We start from the raw sequence: 26438 nt of genomic DNA on the forward strand, positions 1-26438 counted from the left end.
CTCACTGTGTGGTTGTCATCAACTGAGGCAGACAATTATTTATCAGCTGTGGTCCCCAAGACTATTGTCCAGATGCACAGGGAAATATAGCAGGAAGTAGAAAGGAGGTGTGCTGTTCATTACCCCTCCTTATATTTCAGCACTCCACATGTCTCTGAGATTGATGTGGTGCAGTGAGAGGCATGAGCATGATGCCGCAGTGAGTTTTGCTAATGAGTATCTCCCAAAATGTATGATTATAATCACCACACTTCTGCAGGTAGTATTGAATGGTTTATAGGTAAAAAGGATAAAAAAAAAACCACCATTTAGTATCTTAGAGAGGGCTAGCCAGCCTCTCAGATCGTTTCTAGCCTTAAAATGATAATTTCAGGAGCACCTGGCTAGCTCAGTCAGTAGAACATGAAGCTCTTGATCTCAGGGTTGCAAGTTTGAGCCTCACATTGGGTGTCAAAATTACTTAAAAATAAAATCTTGAGGGATCCCTGGGTGGCGCAGCGGTTTGGCGCCTGCCTTTGGCCCAGGGCCTGATCCTGGAGACCCAGGATCGAATCCCACGTCGGGCTCCCGGTGCATGGAGCCTGCTTCTCCCTCTGCCTAGATCTCTGCCTCTCTCTCCCTATGTGACTATCATAAATAAAAATTAAAAAAATAAAAATAAAAAAAATAAAATCTTGAAAATAATAATAATTCCAAACTGAAAAGCCATTATATCGGGGAGAACTGATCTGTGTTGCTTAACTCTTGCACTTCAATTGTCTAAATCCAAAGGGCCAAAACAGACATTACAAAAGTAAAAAAAAAAAAATGGGACGCCTGGGTGGTTCAGTTGGTTAAGTGTCCAACTCTTGATTTCAGCTTGGGTCATGATCTCAGGGTCCTGGGGTAGAGCCCCATGTTGGGCTCCACGCTCAGAGGGGAGTCTGCTTGAGATTCTCTCTCTCTCCCCCACTTCCCCCTCCGCGTTCTCTCTCTCTCTCTAAAATAAATAAATCAATCCTTTGAAAAAAAAAGTGAACAACTTTCAGCATGTATGAAGGGGATCATAAAAATACTCTCAGTAGTTTCAAGGGAGTTTATGTGATAGGCAACATATTAGTGATTTGGGTCCCTGATTTCTGCTGAACGCAAACCAGGACGCAATGTGGACCAGCTGTAGAGTCAGCTTTCCCTCTACTCCTAGTCCTCACTTTCAATGGAACTTATGCTGTCACCTCACTTTCCTCCTTCCACCCCACCTTGGTAATGGTCAGACCCTGCACTTCCTTGATTTTTCTTTGCTGCACTTTCTCTTCCTCCGAGTTATGCTGACCCCTAGAGGCCTAAAAGCACAACTCCTCAATCTCAGACTGGGGTCTATAAGTTTACACAATTTTAAAAGGAAGCTGTTTGGGCAACCCAGGTGGCTCAGCAGTTTAGTGCTGCCTTCAGCCCAGGGCCTGATCCTGAAGCCCCGGGATCAAGTCCCCCATCGAGTCCCACATCGGGCTCCCTGCATGGAGCCTGCTTCTCCCTCTGCCTGTGTCTCTGCCTCTCTCTCTCTCTCTCTCTCTCTCTCTCTCTCTGTCTCTCATGAATAAATAAATAAAATCTTTAAAAATAAAATAAAAAAGTAAAAGGAAGCTATTTGAACTAATAATTATGGCAAGACAAAAACGTCTCCCTTAGCGAAATCAATTATTACTGGTATTTTCATACACCGATATAACTTGCTCAGCTCCACCTTCTTCACAAAGAAATGAAATGTACCATTAACTATAAAAGCACCTTAAATGGCAATGAAGTGAAGCTCTCCCATGCAGAATTAACACTTCACTCAGATTGCCACAATTAACATACCTTTGCAGGAGTTCCTTATTTTTCCTATTTCTGTATTTTAAGAAAATGACATTTAGTTTTAAAAATCTTCTCTTGCATTAATCACATTAGTTGATAGTGTTATTTTCTAAACTGTACTATTAAAATCTTAATGGAATCCTTTGAGATTTTTACCGTTATAATCTACACAGTTGAGATGGAGCATATGTACTGCCAAAGGCTCTAGACACAAAACCCAGAGAACTCTTAGGTCCTACATCAAAGTTACATAGTGTATTTGCCTTAATTAGAACAATGTGCATATAGTACCAGCAATAGAGTTATTACAGCTGACTTGGCAATAGGTAATTATTTTTATCATCAGGTGAGCCAGCTCATCGGCAGAGCAGTAGAGAAGGTCAGGTAATTGTGTCTGATGATGTGGAAAAGACTTACTGTCGGTGTATCATGCAAAGCAGTCAGCAACTTCTGGTTGCACAGGGAAGATTAAGGTCTGGGTCAGCAGACTGCAGGATGGTGAAGGGGAAAGAGTGGAAGAGAAGACTAACACTTCCAGAAGCTTCTCTGCACGGTATAAATTGCTGTCTCTGGCTGTAATAAGGAGGTAGATATTTCTGCCCTTAAAGCCTGATGGTTTCTTATTCTCAATCTTATATTGGTCAGTGGAGATTGATGTGGCTACAAAGGGTCATTTTAAATATTCCCAATTATATTTGCTTATGTAGTCTGATGGTTTGGTTAAACTGTTTTGTCTGTAGAATGGCCATAAAACCTTTATATATTTTTTTTATTGAATTTCGATTTGCCAACGTATAGTATAATACCCAATGCTCATCCCATCAAGTGCCCTCCTCAGTGCCCGTCACCCAGTCACCTCATCCCCCTGCCTGCCTCCCCTTCCACTACCCCTTGTTCATTTCCCAGAATTAGGAGTCGCTCATGTTTTGTCACCCTCTCTAATTTTTCCCACTCATTTTTTGAACAAAAGCAGGTAACTTACCCAGACTCTCTGCTAGACTTTTTTTTTTTTTACATCTTTCTTTGAGAACATAGAAGATACAGGAGATCGCTGGGTGGCTCAGCAGTTTAGCGCCTGCCTTCAGCCCAGAGCATGATCCTGGGGTCCCAGGATCGAGTCCCACATCAGGCTCCCTGTGTGGATCTTGCTTCTCCCTTTGCCTGTGTCTCTGCCTCTGTGTGTGTGTGTGTGTGTCATGAATAAATAAATAAAATCTTAAAAAAAAGAGAGAGAGAGAACACAGAAGATACAAAGAGCATATCAAAGATCTTGTATTCCTAAAGGAATTTGTGAGGCTTGTTTTGGGTCCATTAAGAGATTTTGCAAACATTCAAGAGTGTAGTAGAATGTAGAATGGGTGGATTGAGGTAGAACTGACTAAACTAGGGAATATGGGAAGAGTACATTGGGAAAGAACATTATAGTTTGAGACATCCAGGTGGAAATGTCCAGTAGGCAGAGGAAATATACTGCCAATGCTAGGAGAGATTTCACTGGTGGGAATAGGGTAAATAAAGCCATCTGAGGCTTTTCATTGTTGCCATCCACACTGCCTGGCACATTGTATATCATAAATAATTGGTTGAGTAAATAAATGAAAAAAGTGGTGACAAAGATAGGACAAAGGCTTGGAGACAGAAGAAGAAGAGAGTCTGAAATCAGGGAGGTTCAGTAAGGGTCTGTTCACAAAGTAGTTTGGGAGGCCCTTTGAAGACATTCTTCAGAACACAAAAAAATTGATTAAGAGGGTCCAACTGCTGCTTTGGAGAGAGAGAGAGAGAGAGAGAGAGATGTCATATTTATTAAGATAATATAGAGAAAACGGACCTTTTTTTGAACCCTCAACTGAAAACGGAAGAGAAAAAGTAAGACCTGGGATTAATTCAGGAGATTCAATATCTAACAAAGAGGAATTGCAAAAAGAAAAACAGAAAGAAAGGAAGGAAGAAATCTTAGCTTACAGTCCATGAATCAATAAGCAGGATAAATAAGTATAATACCTACATACATTCTGAAACTTTAAAGGGAAAAGCATAAGCTGCTTACCAAAGAATAAGAGATTCAAATGGCACCTCTTTTTCAGCAGCTTATTTCTGAGAAAGTTACTTTAGGATTTACTCCAGCAAAAGAGTCAGTAAGAAAGAAAAGAAAGAGGGAAACCAGAGGATTCAATGCTGAAAAACATGGAAGTACCAGGACAGTTGTGTAGTGGGCATAGAGAACAGCTTGCCCAAACTGAAACAGGAGAAGAGATTCTAAGAGATATGCCTCTGTATCAAAAGGAAAGAAGAGGAACAGATGAATTATCTCATCTCTTTAACTAAATTGGAAGTTTGAGATCACTGGGAAAATTTTGGGACTCAGCGCTAAGTATATAAAAATTAAACAAAATGAGATCATTGTTACCTTGGAGAAAAGAAGCTTGTACCAAGAAAAGGAATGTAGTACAGTAGTTGACTCAGTATAAGTAATATTTATATAAATACCCTAAGTCATAATAATAAAACCAATACAACCCAACATCCTGATGCATAAAATGTTAGTATCACAGTTTTTTGGGATGTGTTGATGAAGAGGAAAATATGAGAAGTAAATCTTTAAAGTTGAAATAAGAAAGGAGGTTGTTGGAAATTGTTAGAACTGCAGAGGTTTAAGTATATTTAAAGAAACACAGGAAACAAGTAGAACTTTAAAATAATAATATAAAGTGGAAGAGTTTGGCAAGCTGAATTTTCATCCACTGGAATATTTCATCTGTTGAAATAGGGAGTTGATAGATATCAACAAGATGATAAATTTCAAAATAGGCTTATAAGCATATTACTTAGCTTATACCTCGAATTGAAAAGAGAAATGTTTAGTGTGTCTCTAAAAAGTGACACTGATGAATTTTTTATCATGTGCTGTACTATTTAATTTTTTACATGTGCACACAAAAAGAAATAGCCTGGAAAAATAAAATAGAAAAGAACCAAGAGTCAAGAGTACAGGTTCTACTAGTCACTGAAAGAGAGGAATTTTAAGAATAGCATAATTACCAAGGAAGCAGAAGTAAATAAAACCAGGAAAGTCACTACAACTGATAGAGAAGTCATTGGCAGTCTTTAAAGAAACTTGTTTTCTTTCGGACTTGATGGCAAGTCAGTAGAGAGCAAAGGAACAGTTGGGAGCAAAGGAAATAGAAGACAAGGTAGGGATAATGTTACCTCTGAAAAAGATTAAAAATTTTACAGTGAAGGGGCGCCTGGCTGGTTCAGTTGGTAAAACATGAGACTCTTGATCTCGGGCTTATAAGTCCAAGCCCCATTTTGGGTGTAGAGATATCTTTAAAAGAAAAAAAAATGCAGTGATGATCACTGATTCTGCAGTCAGATCAGAGGCCAACCTGAGACCCACTGGAGTGGTGCATTATTTAGAGAGTAAAGCATGTTATTCTCCATGCCTGGAATATCCATGTTAATCAACCTTCATCCCCTCTTGATAAATCTTGTGAAATCCTTTGTTTAGAAACTCTCCAACAGGCATGTCTGGGTTGCTCAGTCAGATAAGCATTTGCCTTTGGCTCAGGTCATGATCCCGGGGTCCTGGGATTGAGCCCCGCACCAGGCTCCCTGCTCAGCAGGGAATCTGCTTCTTCCTCTCCTGTCACTTGTGCTCTCTCAAAATAAAATCTTAAAAAGAAAAAAAAAAAAAAAACTCTCCAACCAAGAAGTTGAAGAATAGGGAGTGCCTGGGGTCATTTTCCCGAGACCATAAATTTATCTAAAGTAATGTCTGTGCCCCTAGCACAGGGCCTAGCCTAGTAAGTGTTGGGTCACGTTGAATGGGTTGCTGAGCTATGCTGATCAAGTTAAGATATGAATTTATACAGAACTTATCACAGTTACCAATTTAATCCAGACAAATTCTACTAGAGAAAGATGGATTGGGTTAGGAATGGAAAAGGTGTGTGATGGAGGGTGCAGGGCAAGCATCTAAAAGGCACATAGATCATTAAAGGAGGGTTTCTGGTCTGGGGAGTGGCATGCATGGATTTTGAGAAAGGCTAAAGCTTCCCAGGTGTTTCTAATATGTAAGCAGCTGATCTATGGAGGTCATGATGGATAGAAAGCCAAAGTAATGCCAGGAAGGGAGTGGTAAGCTCCAGGAAAAGGACAAAGAGCTCAAGGTTTAACGTTGAAATGAAGACCAGTGGAAGTTCTACATGTAGAACAAGTAGGCTTTAGTGTCAGAAAGTTGTGTGTTGTGTGAGTCCTCTCACTTAACTCACGGTTTTCAATAAATAGGAATCATAGCACCTTTCTTCCAAGGTTGCTGTGAGATCTAAGTGAGATGCAATGTTTAATAAAAACAGTGGATTGCCAATGGTAAGCATTGGATAAATGGCATTTTATTGTTTTTATAGCATAGGCTTGAGGTCAGCAGATGCTAATGTTTTTAAAACCCTGGAAGTGGGGATGCCTGGGTGGCTCAGTGGGTTAAGTGTCTGCCTTCAGCTCAGGTCATGATCCCAGAGACCTGTGATGGAGCCCCACTTGGGGCTGCATGCTCAGTGGGGAGTCTGCTTCTTCCTCTCCCTCTGTCCCTCTGCCCTTCTCACTGCTCCTCTCTTGTTCACTCTCCCTCAAATAAATAAAATCTTCAAAAAAACCAAAGACAAAACCTGCAAGTGGAGTGGTTTTCCAGGTGGCACTTACTCAAAGTATGTGCCACTAGGTGGTGATGTGACTAGCAATCACTCTGTTCCTTCTTTCACTCCAAAACATTTGACCATTATATTTTTAAAACAGATATATTGAAGTCAGTATATTATGTCATCACTGGAATCAGTGTCATTCAATTCTAAATAAAAACTTGAAGCAGATGTGCTTTTTACTTCATTAAGTTACACCAAATTCCAGGTGTAGGACAAGGCAAGCTTTTCTTGATTGTTCTCCTCTGTGCCCCATTTTAAGATGCCAGCTTTCTCAGAGATCACCTCAACCTGACAGCCTTCCTGTTGGTTTTCAGCATACACACTATGGATCTAGGATCCAGGTTGGATGTGAGTGCTGAGTTTGTATTTTGTACTGCAAGATTTGAGTCCTAACAAATCTAAGGGCTAATCTTACTCTTCTACATGATCAACAGCTCAGTAAAGTTCTAAGCAAGGAGCTCAAGCTTTTGTGAATTGTGATAATCCTTATCTGGAAGATATTCCAACTTCAATTCTCCAAAGCAATCCCTCAAACCTATTTTTAAGGAAAGGTACTCATCCCAGGGTCCTGTGCAATAAAAACCTGTGCTTTATTACTCGTTAGAAAAGTATTAGACATACATCATTCAATATAGAACATATAATTGACTGAATTAGTTTTGCTTATTAAATGCCACAAGAAACCAAGCCATGAGAAAGTATATCAGAACAAATACCCTCTTGAAGGGGAAAATACAGTTTGATGAGGAAATCCATTTGGAGGGGGAAACACATTGTGAGGGGCAAGGGGAGTTGGAGGGGGAAATACGGAGTGAGGGGCAGGGGCAGTTGGAGGAGGAAACATCCTTATTGGTTCTTCTTCTTCCACTGATTCAAAGGCAAGAGGAGTTGGAGGGGGAAATACAGAGTGAGGGGCAAGGGGAGTTGGAGGAGGAAACAGGTTGTGAGGGGCAAGAGGAGTTGGAGGGGGAAACATCCTTATTGGTTCTTCCTCTTCCACTGATTCAAAGGTCTCCATTTTTTCATTAGACTCAGAGAGTAGAGCTTCTTCCCCATCCTTCATTTCACAAGTCCTCCTCTCAGGTAGAGAGGCTCCCTCATTCTTTTTCATTTCATGAGTCTCCCCCTTCTCAAGTGGAGTGACTTCCTCCTCTTTCATTTCATGAGTCTCTCTCCTCTCAGGTAGAGTGGTTTCCTCCTCTTTCACTTCACATGTCTCCATCTCTGGTACAGGGATTTCCTCCTCATCTTCCTTCAGACCAGTGGCCTCCCTCTCCTCAGGTAGGCACTTAGTAAATGTCTGATCATAACAAGGTTGGGAAGAAGGTAAGGACACAAAGTACTTTCACTAAAGTCCAGTTTAAACTGCTGCAGCCACGTACAGCTTCAGATTAAATTTTCTCTGTGCATACCTACCACCCAGCAGTTCCACATCTAATTGTCCTAAAGAATCACCCAATATATATGTAGCAGCACTGTGTGCAACAATAAAGAACATAAACTTAGAACCACATATTCAAGTTGCACAGACCTTATACCTATTGTCTGAGGACCTCAAAGCCTTCTTTGCTTTACCCAGAAACCCTGTCCTTCCCCCCCACACACTTTTCTCCACTTTGAACAGCATGTGTTCATATTTGCCCCACACACTAGATAACATCAATGGCAAGCCTGTCTGTTGGAGGGAGGGAACGCATCTGCACTCCTTTGGTTTCCTCTACTCCCATCTCTATCCTTAGAACCTACCACAGAAGTTTGTACCTAGGAGTTCTAGATTTATTTTATTATTATTTTTTTTTAATGAGTAAAGGGTGTCTGGGTGGCTCAGTCAGTTAAGTGTCTGCCTTTGGCTTGAGTCATGATCCCAGGGTCCTGGGATGGAGTCCTGCATCAGTCTCCTTGCTCAGTGAGGAGTCTGCTTCTCCCTCTACCTCTCCTTCCTGCTCATGCATGCTCTCTTGTGCTCTCTCATACTCTTACACACATACACTCTCTCTCTCAAATAAAATCTAAAAATAAAATTAAAAATTAGTAACCTTCCCATTTGTTTGCCTTCTCCCTTCTTCAAAATGCATAAATAGACCTTTCCCAGCCTACCTCCATGTTGTTCAGTCCCTGGTGTTGATGGCAGAAGAGAACTTCAGATGCAGGACCAAACTAAGACTCAGAGGCCACATCTCTTGGATTTATACCCAGCTGAACATACACATCCTTCCAAGATCAGATTATCATCTTTCACAAGTCAATCCCTGGGAAAACCAATCAACTCTGAGACCAGGATGGTGAATCCAAATGCCTTGGGGCTATAAAGTCATTCTAGGGGTGATGAGTTTATCTTCTCCTTCCTTTCTACAAAAGACTCATCAGTGAAAATCCTTCACATTTCCCAACTAGCTTCTGGCTTCCATTCCTACAAAATAGGAACTTGAACAGTTCCAAGGATCCTAGGTAAGCCCCTAGGATTTAATATAATCAGTGGCTGGGAGGCCCTTTTTATTTCAGGGTTGGAGGTGAGCAGAGGCCTTCAGATCTTGGAGGGATGTGAGTTTTTCTTCAAAATAGTGTTTTATAGGGGTGCTTGGGTGGCTCAGTCAGTTAAGCATCTGCCTTCAGCTCAGGTCATGATTCCAGGGTCCTGTGATTGAGCCTGTGTCAGGCTCCCTGCTCAGTGAGGAAACTACTTCTCCCTCCCTCTCCCCTCCACCTCTCTCCTTGCTTCTGTGCTTTCTCTCTCTCTCTCTCAAATAAATAACTATTTTTTAAAAAGAAGTGTTTTTATATTCTCTAGCTCAATAAAAAAAAAAATGTAATTTTTACCCAAATAGAACTGTGACTTTCGTTTCACAATTTATATGGCTGATTTCATGGACTCTTAAAGTATATTGTCTATCTACAAGTTAAAAAACTATCCTGGAATATCCATGGGCATATGTCCTCCATGCCCTGAGCCTTTCTTGTCATACTCTGTGAGAGTGAGGAACTTTTCCCTCCTGTTGCCAACCACATGCCATATGATCTGCTCCATTTGCAACTGCTTGTTCAACTATCTCTCTGCCCCTCTTCCTCCCTGACATCATATCTAGCCTGTCCTTAATCATGTGCAGCATGAGTCATTGCCTGGTGTAAAGGTCCAAGACCAGGTCTATACCCTCAACACTGCATAAGACTAAGAGCACAAGGTTTTAGAGTGAAATGACATGGAAATTAATCCAGCCTTCACTCCTTAACTGACCTTGGGAAAATTACTTAACCTTTCTGCCCCAGGTTCATCTGTCTAAAATACAGAAATAATAGTGGTACCTACCTTGGCAGGGACTCAGGAGAGTGCTTAGCATACAGTAAGTGCTTGGATATTTGGTAGTCGTGGTGCTGTTAATTATTGAACAAATGGGCAAAGAAAGGAGGTTGCCATCAGGTCTTGGTTTTTGAAGGTACCTTAGAAAAAATATTTTACTGACTTTCTCCCTCAGCTCCATAATGGATGGTCTGTTGCATGGTCAGCTGAGAGTCCAAGTCCAAATTCCCACCAAATACAGGAATCTCCTTTACTATATCCTGAATTGATAGATTTTGAGCCTCTATTTGAATGATTGCTTTAGCAGGATGCTCATGTCCTAACAAGCTGTGCCATTCCATTTTGTAACTGCCTCATTAGATTTTTTTTTCTCCTTAAAAGGACCCAAAACAAATCTCCTTGTAAACTCCAACAGTTTCAGTCTGTTCTGTGGAAATTCAGAAAATTGAGTCCCATAATCCCTATTCCTTAGGAAGGTTTTGGATTCATTCACTCCACAAATACTCATTAAGCAACTTGTGTGCCAAGCATGTTAATACTGAGAAGCAGTCCTTATCCTCATCAATCCTGTGATGGGGACGTGGGGGAGACCCATTAACAGTCACACAAATATGTATCATCACAATTCATAAGAAATATTTTGAGAGTGCTATGGAGAGGAAAATAGGAGACATCAATTTAAGCAGTAGTAATAAAGAAGGCTTATATAAGGAAAGTGACTTTTAAGCTAATAACAGGCCAGCTGTTTTCTGAGGGGGGGAAGAGAGGATTCTGGGCAGAGAGAACTGGAATGTGGGGTGGAGTGGAGATTGATGGGATTAGAGGAGCAGACTATGGGAGGGCCTTTGTGTGTATAACTAGGGAGTCTGGATTTTATTCCAAGTACCACTGAGAGGTTTTAAGTAGGGGAGTGCCATTATCCATTTCATACTGAAAAAGATAACTAGCTGTTGTATAGAAGAGAGATTGGAAGAGGATGAGGGGGATGCCTGTTAAAAGGCAGTTGATGATGATAATTTTTTTTATTTTATTTTAAGTTTTTTTTTAAAGATTTTATTTATTTATTCATAGAGACAGAGAGAGAGGCAGAGACACAGGCAGAGGGAGAAGCAGGCATCATACAGAGAGCCCAACGTGGGACTCGATCCCAGGTCTCCAGGATCACGCCCTGGGCTGAAGGCGGTGCTAAACCGTTGCACCACGGAGGCTGCCCTGATGATAAATTTATTAGGCTGGTCACCATCAAGGCAAAAAGGAAACAGATTTTAGAGGTATTTTAGATGTAAAATCCAGAGGACTTTGTGGTAGATTATATATGGCAGGTGAGAGAGGGATGTATCAGGTTGATATTCAGAGACTAAGCTCCTGTGTGGTTAGTATCCTGGCATCCTTTCTAATTAGTCATCAACAGCCAGCGATCAATTATTTTCAAAATTACACCTAGCACATTTCTAATCAGGTAGCCAGAGGTGCCATCTACTCAGAGGGGAAAATGAATTGGAAAATTGTTGTTGGATCAAGAGTTTGAATTTGGTTAATGTAGACGGTAAGTTGGCAATTGGATATAGCAGATGAGGCTGGGAATTTTCATCACCTTGTTGGCATTTAAAGCTATGGGAATATATATGTTGTCACCTAGACCCTGAGTATGCATGTGGGAATTGGGCCCAGGACTGAGCCACAAAGGTGAGTAGGATAGCCAAGAGCTGGAAAAGTGGGCCCCAGTTGCAGAAGGAAGGCCAGAAAGTGGGTCATAGAAGTTTAGGTCTGGTAACGGGGATGCCTGCTGGAAAGAAGTGGTTCATGAAGATAGTGTAGGTTGAGATTACAGAGGTCGTATGCAAAGACAACTTCTCTGATACGTGAGCTGTGGGGAGAGTGAAAAAGTGGAAAGCAGAGAGGAGCTCTTGTGGTCCAGGAGAATCTGTCTTTTCTTCTTTGTCTCTTATCCTAAATATTTTCCCGGTTCATTTAGCCATTCTGTGTATGATGGTATTTCCAGAAGATGCCATAGCTTACACACAGCTGTATTTTCCTTCAGTTTAGGATGCTTCACCAAAATGTGTTCTGACTCACCAGGGCTGGCCTTTTGATTTCCTTGTCATTAACAGATGCAGCTAAGCCTAGCAATTTAGGCAGCCGTGCCCTCTGTTGGCTTATTCTGAAACTGCAGTCGAATCCAGTTGCTTTGCATTAGTGCCATGTCCCTCACTCCACACTTACTGGTGCACTGACTATTAGAACCTGGAAGAAGAAACATTGATCAGAAGCACGAATAGCCCAGAAGCTCTCGAGAAAGAAGTTCTGAACTAGTAGAGATGGAAGACATCGCCAAGCTAAGCCTACAAGGCAGGCTTTTATGATTCCCATCCAATAGATGAGGAGGCTGGAACTCAAGCACAGCACCATTAAAATGGCAGAAACTGAACTCCAGAACTTCCTGTATCCTAATATGAGCTGTTAGAGTCATACCATATTGTTTTCTAATGCTTTTGAGTGTTATTTGCAAATTACAAATATAAAGTGAATGTTTACATGTCAGGTACGATTATTTGGAACCATGTAAAAAACAAAGAATAGGGATGCCTGGGTGGCTCAGTGGTTGAGCACCTGCCCTTGGCTGGGGCATATCCTGTGGTCCTGGGATCGAGTCCCACATCGGGCTCCCTGCATGGAGCCTGCTTCTCCCTCTGCTTATGTCTCTGCCTCTCATTGTGTCTCTCATGAATAAATAAAATCTTTAAAAAAAAAAAAAAGAATAGGGAGTCAGAGATATTCATTCTTTCTTTCATTCACCAAATATTAAATGACCATCTACTACATGCCAGGCACAATTATAGATAATGAGGATGCAGTAGTGAATGAAACAGACAAGCTTCATGCTCTCATACTCTAAAGTGGCAGACAGTAAGATAAATAAGGTAAAATAAGGTAAAATATACAGTTTATTAGTAATGGTGTAAGAAGGGAACGCAAGGCAGAGGAGGGTATGAAATGTTGGGCTGGGTGTTGGCATGGAAATTTTAGTTACAGTGGCCAAGGATCTGAGGGAAATGAAGGAGCTGACCATGCAGATGCTGAACTCAGTGCTCCAGGCAAAAGGCAGAGCACTTGCAAAGCACTGAGGTGGAAATGCCTCTGGCATGTTAGAGGAACAGCGAGGAGGCCAGTGTGGCTTTGGAAGTAAATGTTAAGAGCAGAAGGCAGAGACATAACTGGGCAGGTCACCTGAAGATGACCTTGTGGGTCATAATACGGACGTAAACTTGTGATCCTAGGGAGTTGGGTTTCTGTTGGACAGTTTTAAGCCGAAGAAATAATCTGTATTTGAAGAGGACCATTTTGGCTGCTATGGAGTGAGTCAGGGAGGGGCTGTGTGTAGCAGGGAGACTATCAAGGAGGCTTTTGTATGGGACCCCTGGGTGGCTTAGGGGTTGAGCATCTGCCTTTGGCTCAGGGCGTGATCCTGGTTCAAGGATCAAGTCCCACATCAGGCTTTCTGAGAGGATCCTGCTTCTGCCTCTGTCTCTGTCTCTGTCTCTCTCTCTCTCTCTCTCTCTCTCTCTGTCTTTCATGAATAAATAAATAAAATCTTTTTAAAAAGTGGAGGGGAGGCTTTTGTAAAACTCTAGGCAAGATATGATTGTGTAGAAAGACCAATAGAATTTTATGAAGGGATCCCTGGGTGGCGCAGCGGTTTGGCGCCTGCCTTTGGCCCAGGGCGCGATCCTGGAGACCCAGGATCGAATCCCATATCGGGCTCCCGGTGCATGGAGCCTGCTTCTCCCTCTGCCTATGTCTCTTCCTCTCTCTCTCTCTCTCTCTCTCTCTCTCTCTGTGACTATCATAAATAAATAAATTTTAAAAAAAATTTAAAAAAAGAATTTTATGAAGACTGAATGTGGGCTGTAAGAAAAAGAGGAGGGCAGCCGGGGTGGCTCAGCGATTTAGCGCCACCTGCAGCCCAGGGTGTAATCCTGGAGACCTGGGATCGAGTCCCACATCGGGCTCCTTGCATGGAGCCTGCTTCTCCGTCTGCCTGTCTCTGCCTCTCTCTCTCTGTTTATCTCTCATGAATAAATAAAATCTTTAAAAAAAATAAGAGAAAGAGGAGTCAAGAACAACACCAAGGTATTTGCTGAAACTGAAAGAATGAAGTTGTTTCCTGAAATGAGAAAGGCTACAAGACCAGAAGTCTGAAGGGGTAGGCTCAGTGCTAGACTTGTTAGCTTTGAGATTACCTGCTGGAGATCCCACTCATTGGTGATTGGATAGATAGATCTCAAGTTAAGAGGCTGATACTAAAGATGCAGATTCAGGAATTACCATTACACAGATGGTATTTAAATTATCAAGTAGGATGAGATGAGATGAGATAAAATGAGCTAAGGGGATGTTTAGATGGGAGAGATAAGAAATTTAAGGACTAAGCCCTTTGGCTCTCCCATCAAGGTTTAGGAGGTAGGATGGAATGGCCGGCAGATAGAAAGTAAACTAGCAAAGTATGGTATCATGGAAGTCAAATGAAGAAAACAGTTTGAGAGAATAATCCATTTGTGTCAAATGCTGCAGATAGGTTGAATAAGACCAGGATGAGAACCAACCATTGAATATAGAATGGTCTTTCTAATTCTCTCCTGACTTACAGTGGATTTTCTTGTTCTAAATTTCCCGCCAGGTTGTAGCAGATACCAATATAAGCGCCATAGCAACTCAGCTTGAAAACATGTCTACAGGCTACCACCTTGGTTCTCCCACTGCTGAACACCATCCAGAAGACACAGAGTGAGTATTCTAGATACAGAGTGCCTATTACATGTGTGGGCAAGGCTCAGTGAGACCTTTTCCAGAATCTAGAGTATGCTTCCTAAAGAAGAGGAGGGGGAAAATACACATTACCTTTTCTAACTCCTAGAGAATCTCCCGGAACACACCAAGGTTTCCTCACTCCTGTCCAGGCTTTGTTCCATGTAGAACTTCTTAAGAGACTGCTGTCACAGGGCCTGCATCTGGTCACTTTGACACGGTGCCTTCTTCAACCCAGGTGCTCCCTGCTTTATTATGCAAGGAACTCTGTTTTCTAAGCTAACATCTCATTCTGAGATTAAATTTTATTGTTAGACTTGCCGGCATTCTTCATTAAAACCAGTCATTACAGTTATAATTGTCCATTAAAGCAATGTTTCTCAAACTGGAATATGCATATTAAATATCTAAGGAGCATATTTAAAATTGCTTATTTCTCTAGCCCCATTCTCAGAGACTGATTAGGTGACCCACAGTGGATTCCCTGGGGCAGTTCTGCTACAGGTGGGTGGCCCATCCTTACTTTCAGAAATGTGGCCTAGAGTTCTTCCTCTCCCTAATACCAGTGCCTGGTCACCAGTACATGCTTACTAAATGCTCATTGACTGATTGGAATATTTCATTGGAAAGATCTAATGATCACAGACATTTCTAACTTTTTTCTGGCACTTCACATCTTAAATGATACCTTTAAGTTTATTTTTCTTGAGGAAAGAATATTAAACTAAGCTCCTTTTACTTTTTCTCATTATGAAAGTAATAAATGCATGCTACTAAAATATGACATATATATAAAATTATGATATTTTCAAGTTACAATGGCCCTTTCCTTTAAAAAGAAAAAAGCAGGACCCTATTACAGGAAGAGCAGTTAGTACACCTTTAGCATTCTTTGATATCCCTACGTAAATACAGAGATGTCCTTCTAATCTTGGTTCCTTTGCCAGGAACCACAGCTCCTGGCAAGCTGGGAACCACTAGCATAAAAGAATTTATAAATTACTTATAAGCCAACCACTGTTAACATTTGGAGATTTTTTTTATTAGTGTTTTATATGAAAGTAAATTAAAGCAAATTGAAATTGTGAGATAAATGGAGGCAAACTCCATCTGATGTTGCCAACTGAGGAGTAGAGTTGCTTCCCCCACTCTCCCACTGAAAACCGGTCTCTAATCACGAAGAGGCACAATTAGGAAGGTCTCTAATGATTTGGTGGCTCCCAGGGCCTAGCTCTAAAACAATGATTCTGGACATTTGGATTCCTATTTCACTATCCTGAGAAACAGGGGGGCTGCATTTGAAAGAGGAACCATGAATCCAATTCATGTCTGGCCAGTGGACCATTGCTAAGAATACTTATAAGGCCATGAAGTCATGAAATGTAGAGCCTTATTCATGACATCATTACCATTTGGCCATAGGGGATAATTCATCATTTTTAGCAGATATATACTGAGCACCTTCTGAAGGCCAGATACTGTACAAGTACTGGGTTCTCAGGATTCAAACTTAAAAAATGTAGGTGAAGGCATTGCCCCAAGTCCTCAAGGAATTGCCAGAGAATTGGAAAAACAGGCCCGTAACTCCATGTTTGTAGGAGTTGATAAGTATAGGAGAGCCAAGTTCCATGAGAAAGCTAAGTAAGCAAAGTGTCCTGCGAAACCATGGAAGAGGCGTACAACTCTACCAAAGCATGTCCCCGGAGACACTAATGCTTTGGCTTAGTTTTAAAACAATCAGAATAAGCAGGAATGGCATTCAAAACAGTCAACAATTTATATGCATGGACATTCAGTAGTTACTATGGACTGCCTGCTGTAAACAATTAGTAAGTACATCAACAAACAACCCGTATCAGTGTGAACCAGCTGAAAATCAACCCTAAAATAAGCTGGGCAAAATTGAGGAGGGGAGAAGGAAGACTATTCTAGTCAGACAGAACAGCATATTCAGAGGTGGCTCATATCCCAGTTTTGCAAGTTAAATACGTGAAAGGGCGAGTTTGTATCACATGCCTCTGCCTCTCGGACATGCATGCTGCCACAAAGCAAGTGAGGCTACTAGTATGTAAATATGAACCTCCCACAAGTAAGATGGCAAGGGCTGGGATCCCAGGGTGCCTTTAGGTTTTTACCCTTTGGACAAGGGCATTTGGGAAGAAGAAATTTGCATTCGCAAAGCTTAAACTACTTGAGCCCACATAGATAGATCATTTAAGTTTTAGCCATGTTATTTCTAAGAGAGCAGACTTCCACACTGGACGAAACTTTGAAAATCTAAATTACCCATTTGAAACGGAGTGTCTTTATCCATTTTGCTTGTCCTTGGTTTCTCTCTTTTCTCCTGGATTTCACTATGCATGCACATAGTCATGATCCTGAGTTTGTGACAAGCACAATGCAGGTCACTGGGAAAACTCAGATGACGAAGACTTAAAGAGTTCATAGTCTGGTAGAGGAGCAAGTCCGGTCACAGTAGAGCGACTGCCATAGTGGAAATCTGTACCCACTGCAAAAGGGGCACAGAGGAGGATCGGCTAACTCTCCCAAGGGAGTCAGGAAAGCATCATATTGGAGGTGGGCTTTGAAGAATGAGTTCCCAGCCTGGGTTCCCTGGGTGGAAGCGGTGGGCGAGGTGTGTGAAGCCACTTGGCAGCGCACTGACCTATTGGGCTGGCGTCATCTGTTCTGGATAGCAGCCCACCTGCAGACTGGTGGTCTCCCACTAGCTAGGGTGTTGCCTCACCTCTCCAGGTCCATACACATTCTCTAAGGATATAAAGACAGTTTGATTCAGCTTTATTTTTTTTTAAAGATTGTATTTATTTATTCATGAGAGACACAGAGATTGAAAGAGAGAGAGGCAGAGACACAGGCAGAGAGAGAAGCAGGCTACATGCAGGGAGCCCGACATCCGGGTCTCCAGGATCACGCCCTGGGCTGAAGGCAGCACTAAACCGCTGAGCCACTCAGGCTGACCTCATTCAGCTTTAAACAGTAAGCATAAAAGTTAAAAACTAAGCATAAAGAAGGGTGCTTTGACAACTTCAGCATCATGACTTTATTTTTAATTAAAAAACAGTTTTATGAAGGAGAAACCCCTAAAACATCAAGGTCATTAAAGGCCTATTGCTCATTAGTCCGACATGACATGGGAAATGTAAGTTTCTAGATTGGTCTCTGAGAGTTTGATTGCATGAACTGGCCTTCATAGTTTCGCAGTATGAAAGTCTCTCAAATCTGTGTTCTTCCATTAAAATGAAATTCCCTCTCAATATCTATTCTTGAATTAAACAGCGTGCATTGTGTTTTCAGAACACCTCCACCTAAGATTATTACTTTGGAGAAAGGCTCTGAAGGATTGGGGTTTAGTATTGTAGGGGGTTATGGAAGTCCCCATGGAGACCTGCCAATTTATGTCAAGACTATATTTGCAAAGGTATTTTTTTCCTTTTTACTGTACTTTTTTTTTTTATCTAGGTGAGCTTTTTTTTTTTTTTAGTGGTTTGCTTTGCTTACTTTTAGCTATACCTGGGTGTGTGCTTGTATGCTTATTTCATTTTAACCTTGTGTAGGGCATTCCCACACCAGACTAGTGCAAAAAGAGTTCTTTTATAAGAGTGGAGTTACAAAAAGTGTAATGTTCTTTGGACCCTATTACAAAAGTAGATTTTCAAGAGTGTCTTCTTTCAAGAACACAATATAAGGAGCAGTGCCATGCTCTTTGGAAACTGGCTTTGGAAATATTTTTCTGAGCTAGAATATAAGTTTGGCTTTCTCCTTCAAGAAAAGATGACAGCAGCCGGCTGTGGCAGAGAAAGCTCTCCACAAGCCTTGGGTCAGTGCAGCATTCATGGCTGTCTGTCACTGGTCACCTCAAGATGCTTTAACTTAAGTTGTTCTCTCTCTTGCAGTCCTCTGCTAAAGTACTTGCAGTATCAGGCCACTGGATTAGACTCTGACTGGGTAATAGTATTTTTCAGGAACTAAACATACCAATACATCCTACTAGATAGGATAGGTCATGGTGTACATTCCTACTGCTGCTTCTAGATGGCTCTTAGATAAGTTGTTTGTTTTAAGCTTATTAAGTAATCTCTACACCCAATGTGGGGCTCAAATTCATGACCCTGAGATCAAGAGTCGCATGCTCTTTCAACTAAGCCAGCCAGGCACCCCTTAGATAAGTTATTTTTGACCTTACTGTGATTTTTAAAGTTGGAATTCAATTTTATTATAAATTTTGAAGATCTCTGAAAAGGACTTAGTATTGATAGTATAACTTTATTCATTGATTTTATCACAGTCATTTGTTTACTAATTGATCCAATGGCCTCCTACTGCTTTTTCCTAAAGAAATAAAGATCTTCAAGAGAAGAAATAAGTTAGGTACTCTTTCTAGAAAACGATACTATACACTAAATAACAAATTCACTGCTACCTGTGCAGCTCTTATCACCTATTAATTGAGTCTAATCATGACCTGACGTAATCCTTAAGTCATTTGGTGTTTCCTTTTAGAACAGGTTAGGCAGCTGCAGATTTAGCCACCTGATTCCAATCAGTTAGGGTGCCTATTAAGAAGACTTGTTATTCCCAAACCAAACATTTGTTGACCTGGTAATGGGTAAAGAGGGAAAGAGAAAGCAGATCAGAAACATTCTGGATAGCAGTGCTGCCCCAGTCTAATAATTCCCAAGGTGATAAGCTACCTACAGACCCTCCTTTGCCCAAGACAACACCAGAAGCAGTTGTAATCATATTCTTTGGGCCCATTGTTATACTTTGCTTTTCAAAGAATAGGTAAGAATAGTGGAAAAACACATTCTACTTCCCTGCCTTTGCCTCCATAAAGCCCTTCCAGAATATTTGTAATCCCCTGCTCATTTCATATCTGTAGGTGGATCTGCTATGTTCACACAGAGAACTGGTTAGTTCCTCAGGTCTTTTGACCTACAGCCCAGAGTTAGCAGGCTACACCCGATGTACCCCTCCTGACAACTCATAGACAGTGGGACTGGGGCCAGGCACCTTTGGTCAGGTCAGCTGAGCATGAAACAGCGATGCATTGCTGCTGGGTTTTTGGAAAGAAACCACCAACAGATCACAGTGGGACAAAGTAGTGGGGAAAATGAATGCACTGAAGCTCCCACAGAATCTCTTTTCAAAGGTTCCTCATTGAAAGTGCTCATTTAGAAAGCACCTCTGCAAGTAGTAACATAAGAAGAAATACTGAACATCCTTGATATGTTTTCTTTTTTTAAGGAATGGACCTTTGGAAAGTGAGGCACACCTAAAAATGAAAAGCTCTGAATTAAAAAAAAAAAAAGGTTCTAAAGCCCTAGCTAATGGCCTACCTAATTCAGTCTCAATAAAAGAATATTCCGGGCAGCCCAGGTGGATCAGCGGTTTAGCCCCTGCCTTCAGCCCAGGGCCTGATCCTGGAGACGTGGGATCGAGTCCCATGTCAGGTTCCCTGCATAGAGCCTTCCTCTCCCTATGCCTGTGTCTCTGCCTCTCTTTCTCTCTGTGTGTCTCATGAATAAATAAAATCTTTAAAAATAAATAAATAGATAAAAGAATATCCCACTGCAAACAATTATCATTATTTTCAGATAGTTCCATTGCATTTGTTACAATAATATCTCATTTGAAGACTTTTTCTTTTTTCATTTGTTTGAACAAACCAAGATATCCAAATTTTAAAGTTTTCTTTAGAGAATCAATAAACCAAAAACTGGCAAAAGAGTTTTTGGGGTTTGTTTGTTTGTTTTTTTTAATGGTGAAATCCTTCTAAAAATGAATTTTGACACTAAGCCAAACATTTCCCCCATAGGAATTTTGAGGATGTAGAAACTATAGCTATATGTTTTCCATGTTTTTTAACAGTGAACATATACTTTTTTAAATATTTATTTAAGTAATCTCTACACACCAACGTGGGGTTTGTACTCATGACCCTGAGATCAAGAGCTGCATGCTCTTTTGACTGAGCCAGCCAGGTGCCCACAGTGATCATATATTCTTTAACATGTTTGTCTTCTCAAGTTTCTGGATCTCAGATGCCCACAGGCATCTGTGACCTTTTTATGTGACCTTTTTATTTTTTTTAAAGATGTTATTTATTTATTCATGAGAGACAGAGAGAGAGAGAGAGAGAAGCAGAGACAAAGGCAGAGGGAGAAGCAGGATCCATGCAGGGAGCCCGATGTGGGACTCGATCCCACTGCTCCAGGATCACACCTTGGGCCGAAGGCAGGGGCTAAACCCCTGAGCCACCCAGGGATCCCTAATGTGACCTTTTTAGTGTCCCTAAGCTTCTTTTAGTAATTCTCTTGCTCAACTAAGAAATTAATTTGACCCACCAAGGTCTTTTTTCTCCTCCAGAAATATGAAGCACAGGCACTTTGAAAATGTGTAGGATTTTTAAGACAGTCTGATTAACGAGCTATCAGAACCTTTCATTTTCTTCCAAGTGTTTGGTTGGAAACTTCTAAATCAAAGCCAGCTTTAGGTCTGATCCTTTTCAGCAGCCAGATTTTACCATAAACCAAGTAGAAATCACCATAAAACAACCACAACAATCCTGAGCATTTAGGGAACAGCTTTTCAGAGACTGTGAAATCTGAAAACATGAGCTCGATCACTATTAGAGCTTATTACACTATCATTATTGAGACTACCATGTGCCGTATATTCAATCCTTAGAACAGGCTGAGAAGTAGGTAGTAGATGCCTATTTTACAGCATCAGGGAAGGCTAAGTGACCAAGTCAGGGACACAGCCAGTGGGTAAAGCCACATTTCTGAACTAGATGGGTCTGTGAATCATTTATTTCTTCCTTCCTTCCTTTACTTAGTCTACAAATGCTTCACTGATAAAGTTAGAGAGGTCAGTAGGAATGACCAAGCAAACACAGCAATACCTGCAAAAATGTATCCTCCCAGAAAGTTGAAAAGTTGAAAAGTCATCCTCTTGTGCATTGCTAAAAATGCAAACTAGTCTACCGCCATATCATCCTGAATGCGCCTGATCTTGTCTGCAAATGAAAACTTTAAAAACTCGACATGCTTTTCAAAAAACCACACAGATACTTGAGGTTTCCTAAAGCCCTTAGATCTTAGCACGTAACATTTAATAAAATCAAGTTAGCTAAGTAATTCTGATTTTATCCACAAGTTGTTTAATCTTGTCTGTGTTGCAGTTAACACGCTTCCTTATAAGAAAAAAAAAAAGATTTGAATGAAGTTACAAGTTATTTAATTTTGGTATTTCCCCCAGTACAGACCTGGTTTTGAATATTCTTTATTATACCTTTATACCAGAATCCCACCCTTTTCACAGTTTTGAAATTATAGATAATTCACCCATTCCCTCAGGACCTTCATGCTGCAGGTAGACACAGGTCTCTGGAGCACTAGTTAGTGCCTCTTAGCTTGGCGCCTGAAGGAGTCAATCAAGACAGGGTGCCTGTGGGCCTTAATTATTTTCCCCAGCACCTCATCATCATTTAGGGGACTCTTCTGGCACTAATTTTTCAAGGGATTTTCAGTCAAAAGGAGAAAGCTTCCTACGAATCATTTTCTAGGTTATTTTCTTTCCTTATTCATCCAAAAATATTTCTAGTAATATCATGGTATTTTAAGATACTTGGCGATAGAATTTTAAAAAGCCCAAGCTTCACTTGCTTTGTGCCATTTTGAGGAGCCATGCATGACCGAGTATGTAATGGAAATAATCATTTAGAACCCTAAATGATCAAAGATAAATGACATTGAGGCTTTTGAATATGATACTGCAAAATTTTAGATATGCTACACTTTGTGCATTTTTATGTAGAACAACTTTATTGAGATATAATACACATACCATACAATTCACCCCATTTAGAGTCTACCTTTTTTTAAGTTTATTTAAGTAATCTTTTTTTTTTTAAGCTTTTTATTTATTTATTCACGAGAGACAGAGAGAGGCAGAGACATAGGCAGAGGGAGGAGAAGAAGGCTCCATGAAGGGAGCCTGACGTGGGACTCGATCCCAGAACTCCGGGATCACGTCCTGAGCCAAAGGCAGATGCTCAACCACTGAGCCACCCAGATGTCCCTATTTATTTAAGTAATCATTTTACCCAATGTGGAGTTCAAACTCATGACCCCTAAGATCAAGAGTCACTTTCTCTTCCAACTGAGCCACCCAAGCACCCTGAGGCTACACTTTTGATGGATCACCACTGTGCTGATGTCTTAATAATGCAATGGGAACTCTATATAATGATGGTATTGGCAATGAGACTAACACCAGATTCAGTTCTGCCTTAGTCACTATATTATGTATTCATGAGTATGACATTCGAATTCCATTCAGTACTGAACATTGAAATAAGGCCCCAGGGGATCCCTGGGTTTAGTGGTTTAGTGCCTGCCTTCAGCCCAGGGCATGATCCTGGAGACCCGGGATCAAGTCCCACATCAGGCTCCCTGCATGGAGCCTGCTTCCCCCTCTGCCTGTGTCTCTGCCTCTCTCTCTCTCTCTCTCTCTCTCTCTCTCTCTCTGTCTCTCTTGAATAAATAAATAAAATCTTAAAAAAAAAAGAAAGAAAGAAGGCCCTACTTATATTAAAAGAAATGTGAACTTCATACATTTCTACAAGTATGTTACTTAAACAATGCATAGTTATGGTTACTATTCAACCATTATTCTACATTCTTAATTTTCCTGGTTTTAAAAACATTACCTAGAAATAACTTCAACTAGTAGTTTTTAAAGTTGCTTTTTTCATAAGCACACCATAATATTAATATTATTTGTTGACTGCTTGGTCCTGGATTAAACTGGAATGTCTCTTGTTTGTAGGGAGCCGCTGCAGATGACGGCCGGTTGAAGCGAGGTGATCAGATTTTAGCTGTTAATGGTGAGACGCTGGAAGGTGTGACACATGAGCAAGCTGTGGCCATTCTAAAATGCCAGAAAGGGACTGTAATCTTAACTGTGCTGTCGTGAGCCTCCGGTCCTGATCACAAGATAGATGTTGTAGAATATCCATAGGAATATGAAGCTCTGAGAAAGGATGAAAAGCAGCCTCCACTAGAATCCACCTTCATTTACCGCCTCACCCTCTTTGTCAGGAGAGGCGGCTAGATTCCACGTGAATTGCCCAAATTAGCCATCGCTTCTTGGTGGGGTTAATTTCTAAAATAGAACGAGTCTTACCTGATTTGCATCTAATATCCACATTTATCCACTAATAGTAACTGGCTCTGATTATATTTGCTGAAACCGAAGTTAACCACCCCTCATTCCTGTACCCTTCTCTACCCATCCCTCCTCACTCAGAGACTTAACAGCAAGCTCACATGTCATCTGATGAACAGAAACAAATGTTAAGCAACTTGTCAGCTCACTCATGATTTACTTATGCTAATTGTCTCTTCACGTATGCCAGAAAACATTAGTAGTGTAATTAACTTACCATTGATCCTGCTGATGAAATACCCAATTCTCCTATGGGAAATTATTGTGCTCTTTTCTGCACGACTTCGAGTCAAGTAAGTCTTAAATTTGTTTCTCTGGATAGATCTTTATAAGCTAGTCATTGGTAATAATGATGAGTCAATTAGCAGACTATAATCTGAAAATTCTGGAAAGCTTTCTAATTGTTTTCTTAGCTACATAAATGTATAGTACTCAGCAAATGCACCTTATTCTCAACAGGATTAGTTCACGTCCATGTTCTGAATTGTAACCATGCTAAATTATGTTCAAGACCAGGAAGGTCATCTGGAGTTAATGGCATCTCAGTAGGCAGGTGTTATTCCCACCCTTTAGTCTTCAGACAAGGAGGGGGAAGCCCCAGAACCAGTCTGCAGTGATCACTAAGTTTTGCCTCCAGTCAGACGAAGTCTGAGTGGCCTTGGACTTGTGCAAAGTGCAATGGCAAATTTGAGTATCCTTCCCCTTAGCTCCATACTGGTCAGTCTAGTAGCACAAGCTGTAGGAATAGTAGGGATGGGGCAACATGCTTGGCCACAAAGTGACTGTGGAAATGAACTCAGCCTAAGAATCAGTGAGGGCTATGTGGCTAATGGTTCTTGATCTTCAGGAAGTCCCCCATTTGCTGAAGTTGTACAGGCTAAGAAAACAACCACAGCAGAAAATACAAAAATACCTTTGAAGTTAAATAGGGCCGTTCTTATGTAGGTATCATGTAGGGACAGAGATGCTTATCAGTGAATGTGTAGGTTCTTCTGTAAAAAAATGTACCATGAAAGAGGAGTACCAGCATCTGTAATAGAAGTAGTTTAGCATCTTTGAACTAAAACACAATGCTGCAAATGGTTCACAGTAATTATCAAAATGGAATGAGCTCTAACTTAAAATGTTATTTAATAATTACAGATTTTAATTGAGAATTATCTTTTGAGTAGACGTAACCACAAAGTGCATTAACTCTTGTTGGAATATTTTGTGGCTATTCCAAAGTATAGAGTGCCTAAATTTTATGTTGAAAATATCTTTCATGACTGCTAAGTTTTCTGAAGTTACATATGGCTTTTGGGATTTCTGATGTAGCCAAGATGTGCAATGTTGTTAGGATCTTATCTTTCAGTGCATGAGAAGCTATCAACCTCAGAGGCTCTATGCTAATTATACCTGCAAGAATACCTAAGGCAGCCAAGAAGAAATGAAGCCCAAATAAAACTTGAAAATGCACCTTAAAATAAAAAAGTGTGTGTGTGCATGCACTCGTGTGTATACACATACATGCATAAGACTTCATATGTTACTTTTGAAATGTGATTCTGCTTGATTTTGATGGAATGGCCATTAAATACACATTTTGAAATAATACATTTTTGTTGTGTCTCATACACATTGTCCTCTTGGGTCATGCTACTAAAAGTCTACTGATAAAGGAACTGTGCTTTCTACTTCTTGCTGCAGTAAGTTGACCAAAATTCTCATAACTGGTTCTATCTCTGCTGTATGATGACTAAATAATTGCCTTGCCAAAAATGCTCTTTTGCATCATACCTTACAAGCTAAAAGGACATGCAGATGGGAATTTGTGAAAAGAGCAGTTCTCTCATAGCCACATATATTGTTTTGGCCACATCATTTGGAAAATCTAAGTATTGTAATTGGAATTAGCATGAGAAGGAAGTAAATCAGGAAAAACAAAACTGCCAAATATATGTATAAGAGTTTTCCAAAGATTCTAAATAAGTGTAGTTGTCTAAAGAGGAAATGGAATCTTGCTATATATGAAAAAGTATGATTTCTGCATCTGATTTGGTTTTTCTCTTCAGCCATTTTGTTTCCTAATGAGAGCAGGGATGGGGGGCGGAATCCAACTGTTCACAAAGTTTTCCAGTCCTGTTAAAATCTGGGATCCATTCATGGCTATCTCATGGCAAGTGTGTTGCCAGGCATTAGAATAGGTGCTTTATAGGGAACCCTGGGTGGTGCAGCGGTTTAGCGCCTGCCTTTGGCCCAGGGCGCGATCCTGGAGACCCGGGATCGAATCCCACATCGGGCTCCCGGTGCATGGAGCCTGCTTCTCCCTCTGCCTGTGTCTCTGCCTCTCTCTCTCTGTGTGTGACTATCATAAATAAATAAAAATTAAAAAAAAAAAAAAGAATAGGTGCTTTATAAAAGAGCCAGTACAGGGAGCCTGGATGGCTCAGTGGTTGAGCCTCTGCCTTTGGCTCAGGTTGTGATCCTGGGTCCTGGGATCAAGTCCCACATTGGGTTCCCAGCTCAGTGGGGAGTCTGCTTCTCTTCCTCTTTCCTCTCCCCCTGCTCAT

General features: G+C 40.9%; 1 protein-coding gene across 4 annotated transcripts in view; it reads left to right on the plus strand.

Annotated features, from left to right (window-relative positions):
- The window catches only part of PATJ (PATJ crumbs cell polarity complex component), a 354647-nt gene extending 329165 nt beyond the window's left edge, over positions 1-25482 (plus strand). For 3 of the 4 annotated variants that reach the window (XM_055305729.1, XM_055305727.1, XM_055305728.1), the window contains 3 exons: positions 14507-14613; positions 17950-18073; positions 23488-25482. In XM_055305729.1, the coding sequence (XP_055161704.1) occupies positions 14507-14613; positions 17950-18073; positions 23488-23634 (378 nt within the window). In that variant the 3' untranslated portion in view covers positions 23635-25482. The remainder of the gene's footprint in view (positions 1-14506; positions 14614-17949; positions 18074-23487) is intronic. The other variant, XM_055305730.1, reaches the window with a different exon arrangement.
- The last annotated feature ends 956 nt before the right edge of the window (positions 25483-26438 follow it).

This window comes from Nyctereutes procyonoides, unplaced genomic scaffold (assembly GCF_905146905.1).
Source record: "Nyctereutes procyonoides isolate TBG_1078 unplaced genomic scaffold, NYPRO_anot_genome, whole genome shotgun sequence".
NCBI classification, from domain to species: Eukaryota; Metazoa; Chordata; class Mammalia; order Carnivora; family Canidae; genus Nyctereutes; species Nyctereutes procyonoides.